The sequence below is a fragment of the Saccopteryx bilineata genome, chromosome 11 (genome assembly GCF_036850765.1).
Source record: "Saccopteryx bilineata isolate mSacBil1 chromosome 11, mSacBil1_pri_phased_curated, whole genome shotgun sequence".
In the NCBI taxonomy this organism is placed as follows: domain Eukaryota; kingdom Metazoa; phylum Chordata; class Mammalia; order Chiroptera; family Emballonuridae; genus Saccopteryx; species Saccopteryx bilineata.
Genome location: NC_089500.1, coordinates 10,913,031 through 10,925,915, shown reverse-complemented (window position 1 = coordinate 10,925,915; position 12,885 = coordinate 10,913,031). Strand labels below are relative to the sequence as shown.

The following is a 12,885-nucleotide window of genomic DNA, read 5'->3' as shown; positions in this document are numbered from 1 at the left end:
GAGGAATCTATTTACCAAAAATTAATAAAAATGACTCATTATGGAGAAGTCAATTTAAAAGACATCACTGGCAAAAAAATCATAGGAGGTCTATCAATGAAAGTTTGCTATAACATGAATTATAAGTTATAATTTGAAGAAACAAGGGATTGATAGAAAGAAGAGAAACAATAGCCACAAATAAGCTTTTCCCACAATTTTTGATATAGTTGGATTCCTGGTGAAACTGTGTAACTGTCACTATCAGATAGTCAAAAACTGCTTATTTCTTAAGGAAATGCATTAATATTTTATTGATTAATTAGCTATTTTTTCTTAAAAGTATTAGCTTTTAAAAAAATAATCTACTTTATGTTATGATTGTATCACATTTAAACAAAATTTTTCAAAAGGCCTTTACTCATCTCACATGGTGCTACTACTATAAGAGACTATAAGAGACTGGTCAAAGGTCACACCTAGGACGATTCAGTAGCCTAGGAATAAAATACAGATTAAATGTGCCCTGGCCGGTTGGCTTAGTGGTAGAGCATCAGCCTGGCATGAGGAAGTGCCGGGTTTGATTCTCGGTCAGGGCACACAGGAGAAGTGACCATGTTCTTCTCCACCCCTCCCTTCCCCTTCTCTCTCACTTTCTCCCTCTCTTCACCTCCTGTAGCTATGGATTGATTGGATCAAGCATGTTAACCCCTAGAGCTAAGGATGGCTCCCTGGAGTGTCTGCCTCAGGTGCTAACAGTAGCTCAGTTACGAGCATGGCCCCAGATGGGCAGAACATCAGCCTCAGATGGAGTTGCCGGATGGATCCTGGTTGGGGCACATGCGGGAGTCTGTCTCTCTCCCCTCCTCTCACTTGGAAAAGGAAAAAAAAAACAAACAGGTTAACTAAATTCCAATCTAGGGTTCATTTTACTATTAAAAACACATAATATAAAAAGGTTATCTTTTTAAAAATTCTATTAATTGGTTATTGAAGAATGTATAATTTCTTAGAATCCAGTCTTTTAAAAATAGTGTGCTACAATACATTCCCATAGAACGCAACTAAGATGCAGTTACTGATGAATCAATATCTAGTATTTTAGGTACAATATTTGTGATGTAAATTAACCACTCAATAGAACGCACCTTAATATTATCGAAAACCCATGTGTCCAGTTTTGTTGCATCCTGGGCACCAAAATCCTCATTGTCAGCATCATAACTGTATGCAAAAACATGGTTTCCTGTAGCACCTGAAAAGAAAATTTGAAGAGAAAAAATTTTAACACTCTTTTAAACTGTTATAATGATGAAGTAGTCATTTAAAAATTTTTGTGAATACCCAGAATTTTTCACAAAGCATTTTGTATAATGACAGGGAAGAGAAAGATGGGAGAAATAATTAACATTTATTTTGTATAATATGGACCATGCTTGTACTTTAACACATGCTGTTGCATTTTGTTCTCATAATAACATCTTATAGCCTGACCAGGCGGTGGCACAGTGGATAGAGCGTCAGACTGGGATGTGAGGACCCAGGTTCGAGACCCCGAGGTTGCCAGCTTGAGCACAGGCTCATCTGGCTTGAGCAAAAAAAAAAAGCTCACCAGCTTGGACCCAAGTTCACTGGCTCGAGCAAGGGGTTACTCGGTCTGCTGAAGGCCTGTGGTCAAGGCATATATGAGAAAGCAATCAATGAACAATTAAGGTGTTGCCACGAAAAACTGATGATTGATGCTTCTCATCTCTCTCTCCGTTCCTGTCTGTCTGTCCCTATCTATCCCTCTCTCTGACTTTCTCTCTGTCCCTGTAAAAAATAAATAAATAAATAAATAAATAAATAATTTGACAGATACATTACATGTAAGTTATCTAAGTCTCCAAAGTGAGAATGCTAATACACAAAGTAAACACCAAAGTTTGTCTCCCTTATATGGATTAAACTGTTCAGAAATTTCTATGTCAGGATGTTATAATCTAAAACAAATGAAGTCATTTAAAAAACTTCCTAAAGCAAAAAAATTCAAATATTCACTTCTCTTACTCATAGACTATGTGTATATTTCTCAACATAATATACACATATCAACATATTGCTTATTGCCAGTTTGACAGAGTAAACAAATATATTAATCTTACATGTTTGTAATTATTTTATCAAGAATCCAATCAATTTATTGAATTTTTGAGTTAGATAGGCTCTTTCAGATCCTAAGGAAGAAATCAAAATTAGCAATGCAGATTGCTTACAGTATCAGTTTAGCTCTACTGACATCAGGTATTCTGTGCTCAGCTATTCTAATTCCCCCATCCTAAGTAAAGATCTGAGTGGTCTGTTGGTCACCATAAGAAATGGAACATTCCTACAGGGCCGTCTCTGATTCAGGCATTGGTCCAGTCCTATCAACTGTAGCCAGAGTAGGAAGGTCAGTTTAGGAGGCCATAGCAACTTCATCTGTCCTCATTACCAATGGTTCTCCCTAAGGCTATACTGCTGCCCACAGGAGGGAGTCTAGAAATGGCAAGCAGCCTGTGGTTTTTTGGCCTGCCCTACATAATAATGTTCTATGAATATCAGATGTAAAATTCTGAGTATGTATTTTGTTTTCAAGACACAATAATCTTCAATAATTCCAATTATGAACTGGGGTTGGGTTGTATTTTTCAGGGATTTGGCATGGTGTTGGGGCCAACTTGGACTTGGTGAACATGTTAAGGACATTACTCTTTTATGGATTCTTGCTGTATTGGCCAAGAGTTTGCTTAAAGGCTTTAATCGCTGTAAAAAAAAATAGAAGACTGGATAAAGAAGATGTGGCACATATACACCATGGTATACTATTCAGTCATAAGAAATGATGACATCGGATCACTTACAACAAAATGGTGGGATCTTGATAACATTATACGGAGTGAAATAAGTAAATCAGAAAAAAACATTGGTGGGACATAAAAACGAGACTAAGAGACATGGACAAGAGAGTGGTGGTTATGGGGGGAGGGGGGAGGGAAGGAGGGAGGGGGGAGGGGAGGGGCACAAAGAAAACTGGATAGAAGGTGACGGAGGACAATATGACTTTGGGTGATGGGTATGCAACATAATTGAATGACAAGATAACCTGGACATGTTTTCTTTGAATATATGTACCCTGATTTATTGATGTCACCCTATTAAAATTAATAAAAACTTATTATAAAAATAATAATAATTCCAATTATTATAATTATACCTGTGGCTAAGTATAATGCCACAAAACCTTTTCATTAAGGGAAATGACCAATCATTCTGCTTCCACTAAAAGGCATTTAATGACATAAAATTTAAGTAGAAATATAAATAAATTTTGTAATAAAAGATGTTCTAAATCTTGCAGATTCATACACAGAAACAAAGCCAAGAAATCCAAATGGCAAGATCTTGAATATATGAAAACAGGAATCATATGCATAAATTTTAATATTTGAATCTTTATGGCCCTGGCCAGCCTGCTCAGTGGTAGAGCGTTGGCCTAGCGTGTGGAAGTCCCAAGTTCGATTCCCGGTCAGGGAACACAGGAGAAGTGACTATCTGCTTCTCCACCCCTCCGCCCCTTTCTTCCCCTCCCACAGCCAAAGCTCAAATGAGCAAATTGGCCCCAAACACTGAGGATGGCTCCATGGCCTTGGCTTCAGGTGCTAAAATAGCTTGGTTGCCAAGGAATGGAGTTGCTGCCCAGCAGGCATAGCCTCGCCTATTAGGGGTCTTGTTGAGTGGATCCCCGTCTGGGTGCACGGAGGAGTCTGTCTCTGCCTCCCCACCTCTCACTTAATAAAAAAAAAAGAATCTTTACATGATGATCTACTAGCTTCATTTTTCAATTTTATTTATCAACTTCTTAATAGTTTATCAATATAAAATGAAGCAGATATGAACATCATCATCATAAGGAGCTACAGAAGCACTCCACTAAATGTTTCACATGAATGATCTAATTTGATACTAAAAACAAACCTATGAGATAAAAATAATCACATTTATAAAAGGCAAACTAAAGTTCAGAGAAATTATCTAACTTGCTCACGACTGTAAGCTGTTGGATGTCAGAGCCATGTATCATTTCACTGAGCCCGAGACAGTAACAGCTATATACACCAACCTTTCCAGGATAACTAAAAAGGGAAAATCAAATTGCCGTGTCTGTCCATTGCAGCATACCTCTATATTCAAAACATTAAATATGGTAAAACATGTATCTCAAAATCAATGATATAGTTAGTATATATAAAACTACCACATTGATTTATTAACTTATTTACTATCTGAAGAAATAAATTCAATGACTCTTACCTTTGGCAAACATATTCAAGATATCAGGACTTCCCCAGCTCCATGTGTACCTGCTTTCATTGAGAAGAGAATCAAATTCTACAGGGTTTTCCTTCCATCCTTCAAGTAATTGAGAAAAAAATCAAATAATAAAAATAGTAATATATATACATGGCAAGGCATTAGTATAACCCCTAAAGAAATCTTCAAATAATAACAATGAGGATTAACTGCACAACAAATGCAAAAGTAATAACAGATTTTGTTACATGTACCATGCCACAAGTTCTCAAAGCTTACAACAGATAAGTAACTTCATATGAAAATAATTATTCTGAATTTTAGAGAGTTAACATCTAGAAAAACCATAGATCCATCCAATCACATTCTTTTAATAGTACAGGATGATACAAGACTAAAGCTTCATTCTTGAATCAATCCCACTGTGTGTTTATGTAAGGACTGCTGAAATATTGTCAAAAGTATCTCAAAACATGCTTTGCTTTGGGTCATGATTCAGTGTTAAAAAAGCACTATTTACATAATAAATTTCCCACGTGATAAAACTGTCTAAAGAGACAATACCTTTAGCAACTGCACTGACATCTTCATAAAACCCAGCTATAAGGGCGACATGACCGGGCCGGGATTCAGTGGGCACGTGTGTGTGAGATATTCCCCAGCTGCCTTCATGCATTATGATATTCCTAAGAGATATTACAGAAGAGAAGTGAACATAGACTACAATGAAATGTTCTGTCAAGGTTTTGGAAAAATAAGACTTTTTACAGGAGTCAAAACCAAAAAAGTGAGTCAGAATTTAAAAAGGAAACAAATCCTCCTAATCCCAATTTAGCCTAGTCCCAGTCCTGCTATCAGTGGATTCAGTAGCATAGCGAGCCCAGAGGAACGAACAAGAACCACCCAACCGCTACACAAACTCATGAGACAAAATACACCATTGTTGTTTTATGCCACAAAGTACTGAAATGGTTTGCTACATAATAAGTAACTGATAAACACAATAAAATACTATCAATGTTAAATTTTATTAGGTGTGATGATGTAGGAGAAAGTCCTTGTTCCTAATAGATATGTGCTGAAGTGGTTAGGCATGTCTTTTACAAATTTTTATTCTTTTAAAAACTTTTCAATTACAGTTGACATCTGGTATTATTTTATATTAGTTTCAGGTGTACAGCATTGTGGTTAGACATTTATAGAATTTACAAAAAGAACCCCGGATAAGTCTAATACCCACTCGGCAACATTCGTAGGTATTACAATATTATTAACCACATTCCCGACGCAGTATCCTACATCCCATGACCATTTTGTACTTCTTAATCCCTTTACCATCTTCATCCAGCCCACAACACCCATCCCAGCTGGCAACCAGCAGTTTTTTTCCTCTGTATCTAGAAGTCCACAATATCTTGCTTTTAAAAGATTCAGGGGGAAAAAAGCCTGTGAGTGTGTGTATTGAGAGAATGTAAATATAAAAAAGTTAAAAACTATTAAATCTAGGCTCTAGGTATATAAATGTTCACTATATAATCTCCTTAACTTTCCTGTACTTGAAAGTTTCTTTTGCTAAAATGTATCAATGTTCTTTAAATGGTTCTTTAAATAGTATCTTTAAACGGTATCTTTCAATGATTCTTTAAATAGTGATTTGAAGAATTTGGGGAAGCAAACCCACCAACCGGCACTGCCAACGCAGGTGAAAGGCGAGCAGGGCCACTCCTAGAAAACGCTGCACTGGTAACATTTTCCTAACAACTGCTGGGTTCTCAATATGTTCTACATAAAAGTACAAGTACTGGTTTAGATGCTTTTAGTATCGACTTACCCCATAGTAAAACCAATTTCGGTAAAGTATATACATAATAAGTAAAAGGTCTGAAAACCATTGAATCAGATATAAAGGGAGAAATGATTTGATCAGTTCAGATCACACTTTTTCCAGAGGTGTCTCTGGTCCAGCTGACACGCTTACCTGAGGAATGGTGCCCTAGGACTGCCATTGTCCTCGAAGTCATAGAGCGCGTCCGCCCGCAGCCCGTCAGCCACGATGAGCACCAGTCTCCTTGCTGGAGGAGGCAGTGGCGTGACCTGAGGAGCCATCCCGTGAACCAGAGGAGACGTAAAATAAATGTCAAAGATGGAGGCGAAGAACACTACGTGTATGAGCAATCCCACGATAAAGAAGAGAAGCATGTCCAGTGGAACTAATTCATCCTCAAGGAACACTGAAAGAGGGACAAAGTGAAATTTGGGCAAACCTTACTGCAGGTATGTATTTCCACACATCTGGATGACTACATGTAGATGGAACATATTTTAAAATATGATGTAGCTCACAACGTCATTTATGGCGCTAACAATAAACATTACTTCATAATGAGATGACACCGAAATAAAATAAATGCTGAAGCACACTCAAGCAAAAAGAAGCTGTTCAAGTATAATAAGCACTTTGAGTGTCAACAAACCACTCATATTAAAATTAAATGAACATTAAGCTCCTAAAAACTAATATTGGATCAAAAAAAATAGAACTAAATGAGTCCTAAAGTGAGTTAGGGTTCAGTCAAATCAAATCCTGTATAAAAGAGAAAATATAATTCATGGTGCCCTTGGCAGCCCAACTGACAACCATCAATATTCTCAGAATTTAACATCGTCTGAATGTGTGTGGATTTTTTTTAGTTTTGCTTACCAGCTCAGGAGACCTCTAGCTTCTCTCGACCATCACCAGGTTGAGCAGACAATATGCATTTTTTTCCAGTTAGCTAAATTATAGGAAGGGAAAAGTAATTAAATTTCATCTGTGCTTCAGAAAACTTGCATTCATTAAGGGACCACTTTGGTTCCCTAAACACCAAAACAAGACAGCAGAAGGTTACATTCATTCAATCAATAAAAACATTCTGTGCACATATTATGTGCATAATTGTGTGCAGGCATATAACAGAGAACGCCACGAAGACACAGTCACAGATCTAATGATCTGATGAGTGTACAAGTAACTTAGCGAGGGAAAACTAAGCAATGTGAAATGAAACATTTAAATAATACAGTAAGACAGTCTGCCATTAACCGCCAAGCTCAAACTGTCCACAGAATGTTTCAAATCAGTCTAAAATTTGCTTTTGTTGGTGAATCTCTGCAAATTAAAAACAACTATAACAACAATTTTAATTTATAATAGCAATCTTAATTTTCTTGATCACCCCATATTGTTAAGCATTGAGGTTTTTTCCATTTTTTTACTATTAAAAGTCAGCGTGACAAATCTAAATGTATATGTAGTTTTTATTTAACTTCTTAGACATTTCACATGATATGTTTAATATACTGCCAGTTAGTGCAATCACAAAGTCAAAGGCTATGAGCATCTTTAAGGCCTCTGATATGCTGTATAGGCAAACAATTTTCTTCAAATCAGAAACCAAAACTTTTACTTCAGCTTATAATTACCTTGCTATACCTTTGACTATTTAGATTGCTGTCTGCATCTAACACTTACTATAATCTCATCAGAGCAGGGCTTCTCCAGCACTCATCATTGTCTTAGGCACTTAGTACGAACTCAAACGTTGACTGAATAAATGTTTAGAATGATCATTTCAAAGGTACATGCAATGTGCACTACTGCCACTAGAGGCTGCCTCGCTTCTCTTTTTATTCCTCCAGAACAGACACAGAAACTGTGAAGATTCAGGATAGTTAAAAAAAAAAGAAAAAGAGCACACATACAACTTTTATACATAAAATTGTAGTGACTCCAAAATATCATCCTTCACATACTACTTATTTTATTATTGCCCGGCATATGTATATTAAGCAATATTATTAACATTTCTCTTCAAACAGAATCAAATTTTATTCAGATATACTAAAAAAGAAAACTTTGTCATGCTTCAATCACTTAGAAACCTGTCAAAATAAATGAATAACTACTAAAAATGTTAAAAGACACATATCCAGGTACCAATTAAAGTTTATGCCCATGGAATGTTTACTGCACATTAAAAATAATAAAATGTTAGGTATTTCTAAAACTGAGTCAACCACAACTTGCATATAAAATTTTACCTGTGGTTATTTTAAGACTATCAAAGCCAAAAAAAATATTTTTTTTTGCATGCAAAAAAGACTGAAGTGCTGAAAACATAATCTGTTACATTTTCTTTACTAAGATACAAACTTCAATGATTATCCTAATTATTCAATGAAACATTAGCTGTAAGGACCCACACTGATGCAAATCTTGCTAAGTAGAAAAATTTCCCTTGGCCCTGGCTGGTTGGCTCAGTGGTAGAGCGTCGGCCTGGCGTGCAGGGGACCCGGTTTCGATTCCCAGCCAGGGCACATAGGAGAAGCGCCCATTTGCTTCTCCACCCCGCCCCCCTCCTTCCTCTCTGTCTCTCTTCCCCTCCCGCAGCCAAGGCTCCATTGGAGCAAAGATGGCCTGGCGCTGAGGATGGCTCCTTGGCCTCTGCCCCAGGCGCTAGAGTGGCTCTGGTCGGGGCAGAGCGACTCCCTGGAGGGGCAGAGCATCGCCCCCTGGTGGGCAGAGCTTCGCCCCTGGTGGGCGTGCCGGGTGGATCCCGGTCGGGCGCATGCGGGAGTCTGTCTGACTGTCTCTCCCCGTTTCCAGCTTCAGAAAAATACAAAAAAAAAAAAAAAAAAAAGAAAGAAAGAAAAATTTCCCAAGGCAGTAACGATAAACTGTTAAGTACAGTTCAACAATTATGAAAACCTAATATGTACTACTTCTTAAACATTTTAAATTGATATGTAAACTTCTATATTGTAGAAAAGCCAAGTACTTATGGAGAGGTCTGGCTAGTTGGTTTGCTAAAGGCAGGGAGGGTCACACAAACAAGCCAATGGTTATAGGGTACACAGTGGCATCAGGAAACTAGACTTGCACAGGAAGCCAGTCATGAAGAACCTACATATAATTTCTTACAACTCTCTGAGGAAACATTTTAAATCTATGTTAAACTTATATTTTAGAAGTAGACCCTAAATTAAAGCTATGTTTTTGGGGGCTCTATTCATTTAATTGTTCTAACTGGTGCATATTTGTTTTATTTTTAAAACCCTCTGCAATATTTTCAATATACACTAATATTACATTCATTGATAACTGATTGTAATAACATTTACGTATACTAAACACCAGGCATGGTGAAAAGCACACCCCTAATTCTGTGTACTTCCATTATCCCCTTGACAGGTAGAGGAATTAAGTGAGAGGAGAGAAGTAAAGGCCTCACTGCAAACACAACTGGGATACGATTTTAGACTCTTCCACCTGCCAAGAACAATCCTCTCCGGGCACCTTAAGTGCAGGAAATTTCTCACATTCCCCATTACAGAGATGGGAAGATTGTATATAAACTATCCATTTCTAACCACACCCTTCCCATGTCATTCCTAATCCTTCCCATTCCTCCATTCCAGAAATTGGTTCCATTTTCAGTCCCTCTGGCAAACTCAATCACAATAACAATTAGCAATTCTTTTGCCAAGAAATATGTAACAGGATACAACATTATCCTGTTTTATAGTTACTTTTAGCTTCATAGTTACTTTTAATACTATTTTCCTAAGATGAGATTTTTTTCCATGTTTTTCTTCAATATATGTCACAGAAAAATATTTAGCATTCAAACACTAGGCGTTAAAGTTTTATAAAAAGTATCTCATATTCTTAGCACCAACAATGTCCAAAAATACTTCTGGCAGAAACAGAAAAACTCAAAGCTTCGTTCAAATGAAAACTTCAGTTTACTAAGCCTGAATAAACTGAAATTAAAGCCTACACTTAACTCTTGGCATACCTTTGCATGTAAACCAATAACCTGACCTAAGAATGCTCTATTTTAATTTTTCCACAGAGCTAAAGGGGATACTTTACGGCTTGGATGTAATATGTAACTTACCTGATAACATAATTACTGCTACCTATTTACTTTGGTGCTTAAAGGAAGCTATACAGAAAGAAAGGAAATCTTAAACCTGCATAAGTAGCATTTTATGTGTGAAGAAAAGAGAAGCACTTAGGAATACCACCTAATACTGTTGGCCAGAAACTAATCCCTCCTTTACACTTCGGATGGTAATCAAGGAATGACATAAAAGATAAACGTTGCACTTCCAAATTCGTTATACTTACTTTATATGCTAACATTTGACAAAGAAAATCAAAACTGTCTAAAGCATTTAAGTTTTGAAATTGTTTCACTGTCAGTACCTGAATTCCAGCCGAAATGGAAAGGCTGCAAGGCACAGGGAGAGAAGAATGGCTCTGGATGTTAAGAGAAGTGATTTTTAGTTCTGTTGAATATTTATGAGTAGCGTTGACTTGACCAGGTCAAAGAACGTTTCTAGGCTTAAATTTATTTCTCTACTTGATGGGACTGCATGGGATTATTTTGAAGGGTCCCTGTGGTGCAAATTATGTATTAAGTTCTGAGTGTTTATTGAGCCCCTGACAGTTTGTTATCCAAGTGGAGGCTATCAGGGTACGCAGAGATCCAACCAAATCCTTTCTCCATTCTCTCTCGGCGCTACCCACGCCCCATCCCACCTGCCGTCGCCACTAAGTCCAGGGGAGGCGGCGCTCCCCAGTGTTGTCAGGCCTCCAAGGCAAGCAGGCACGTGGCTGGGAAGAGAAGGAAGAGAAACGAGACCAAATTCTAACTACTGCCCTTGGCAACTGCACGGAAAATGTCACCGATTAACAGCAAATAGAATGAAAATGTGAAGCGCGAGCTCAAGAAACGACGCGTCTGCGGGCGTGGGGGCCTGTTTCGGTGCCACCTAGCTTTTGTGCACCGGTTCCCGAATTTTACCTGAGGCTTATCCCGGCCCGGCCTGATCCAGGAATGAGGCCTCCTCAGCCGAAGGAAGTACCCAACTCTTTGGCAGAGTTCTCCTCTGCCCGCTGAAAGTAGAGCCAGAAGGACGTGCCTAAGTCAGGGCTGTAAACCTCATCTCCACCCGGAAACACCCCCTAACACCTACCTGGTCAGCAACTGCTCTCGCGATAATTCTAAGACCCGTCCTCCGTAACCCCGCCTCTTTCTTATCGTTCTGGTCAATCAAGCAGGAGTAAGGGCGGGCTTTTGCCTTTGAGCCGAGAGCGGCTTCGCTCGCGGGTGTTTGGAACTGCCAGGGCCGGGGCGGGGCGGGCGCAGGACGGGGCGGGGAGAAGGGGGGGGCAGGACAAATTACATTTCTCGCGATACTGGAGACCAGGAAGACGCCTGCAGAGCCGGGCTGCTGGTGCAGCAGCGGCTGGAAGAGTTGGTGTTGCTGCATCTGGACCTTCTGCCTCTGAGCCTACGCCTGGTCTCCAGGTGGGGAGGCGGGACGTGGCCAGGCTGGGGCTGTGCAAGTGCACAGTGCCCGCTGAAGCTTCGGGGGAATTGAGACTGAGGCCTGTCAGAACCAGTCAGGGAGGTACCCACACGCCTGCCAGGATAAGATGGCGGCGATGGTGCCTGGAGGGACTGGCAGTGGCGGCGGCGGCGTGAATCCGTTCCTCAGTGACTCGGACGAGGATGACGACGAGGTAGCGACAACCGAGGAGCGGCGAGCAGGACTTCGGCTGGGTTCCGGGGGCGACCTCGATCCTGGCTCTGCGGACTCGCTGTCACCCCAGGATCCCGTGGCCTTAGGCAGCAGTGCACGGCCGGGGCTCCCTGGGGAAGCGGCGGCGGCGGCTGCGGTGGCCCTAGGGGTCAGTGGGGAGACCCCGGCCCGATTGTCAATTGATGCGATCGCGGCCCAGCTGTTGCGCGATCAATACTTGCTGACCGCCCTGGAGCTGCACACCGAGCTGTTGGAGAGCGGCCGCGAGCTGCCTCGGCTGCGCGACTACTTCTCCAATCCCGGCAACTTCGAGAGGCAGAGTGGGACCCCGCCGGGGATGGGGGCGCCGGGGATCCCGGGGGCCGTCGGCCTCGGAGGCACAGGAGGTCGGGAGCCGAGCATGACGTCGGGCGGGGGCCAGCTCAGTAAGTGAACGCAGCGGGTCTCCCCCGTGGGGTTGTTCTGGTTGTGGGGGAGGGCGTTCCCGGGCGGGGACTGAGTGTCGTGAACGTTTTAGGGAGACAGTTGCAGGGCGCGGGGGTCTTTTGCGGGGGCACAAAAGGATCTGGCAGTGACTGCTCGCTCCGCCCGCCTCCTCCATCCCCTGGCTGAACTTGCACGGGCTTCTGGCTCCCCTGTTGGTGTCGGTTACCTATAAAAATATCCAGCGTTTCTAATTCACTTGCTATTACGGGACTCCAGACGGCTGGCTCCCTTGAACCCTGGCTCATCGCTTTAATCGTTTTTCCTTTTTCTCCGATTTCCTCAATCGTCACTACTAGGAAATAGTGTTTCCTGAATTGTTCGTAGTAATCCTTTGACTGAAAGTCCAGGGAGAAAGAGAATAGGAAATAGTGTTGCTTGGTCCTCAAAATCAGATTCACTAAAGATCCTTTGTTTTTGGGATGACTATGTAACACAAAAACAAGAAAAGAAAAGAAAAGAAAAGAAAAGAAAAGAAAAGAAAAGAAAAAACCCTGG

The 12,885-nt window shown here is 40.5% G+C and overlaps 2 protein-coding genes across 7 annotated transcripts in view; one reads left to right on the top strand and one right to left on the bottom strand.

Moving 5' to 3' along the window:
- The window catches only part of PIGN (phosphatidylinositol glycan anchor biosynthesis class N), a 101,512-nt gene extending 90,176 nt beyond the window's left edge, over positions 1 to 11,336 (bottom strand). The window contains exons 1-6 of one of the 2 annotated variants that reach the window (XM_066246813.1): positions 11,163 to 11,336; positions 7,013 to 7,085; positions 6,290 to 6,542; positions 4,876 to 4,997; positions 4,312 to 4,410; positions 1,128 to 1,234 (exon numbers count right to left, since the gene is read on the bottom strand). In XM_066246813.1, coding sequence (XP_066102910.1) covers positions 1,128 to 1,234; positions 4,312 to 4,410; positions 4,876 to 4,997; positions 6,290 to 6,510 — 549 coding nt within the window. In that variant the 5' untranslated portion in view covers positions 6,511 to 6,542; positions 7,013 to 7,085; positions 11,163 to 11,336. Of the gene's footprint in view, positions 1 to 1,127; positions 1,235 to 4,311; positions 4,411 to 4,875; positions 4,998 to 6,289; positions 6,543 to 7,012; positions 7,086 to 7,822; positions 8,016 to 11,162 lie in introns of those variants that run through there. The other variant, XM_066246815.1, reaches the window with a different exon arrangement.
- Positions 11,337 to 11,571: 235 nt separating this feature from the next.
- RELCH (RAB11 binding and LisH domain, coiled-coil and HEAT repeat containing) overlaps positions 11,572 to 12,885 on the top strand; it is a 95,357-nt gene continuing 94,043 nt past the window's right edge. For all 5 annotated transcript variants that reach the window (XR_010727459.1, XM_066246285.1, XM_066246283.1 and 2 more), the window contains exon 1: positions 11,572 to 12,329. Coding sequence is in view for 4 of the 5 variants with exons in the window: in XM_066246285.1 (XP_066102382.1) it covers positions 11,798 to 12,329 (532 nt within the window). In the remaining variant the exon portion in view is untranslated. The remainder of the gene's footprint in view (positions 12,330 to 12,885) is intronic.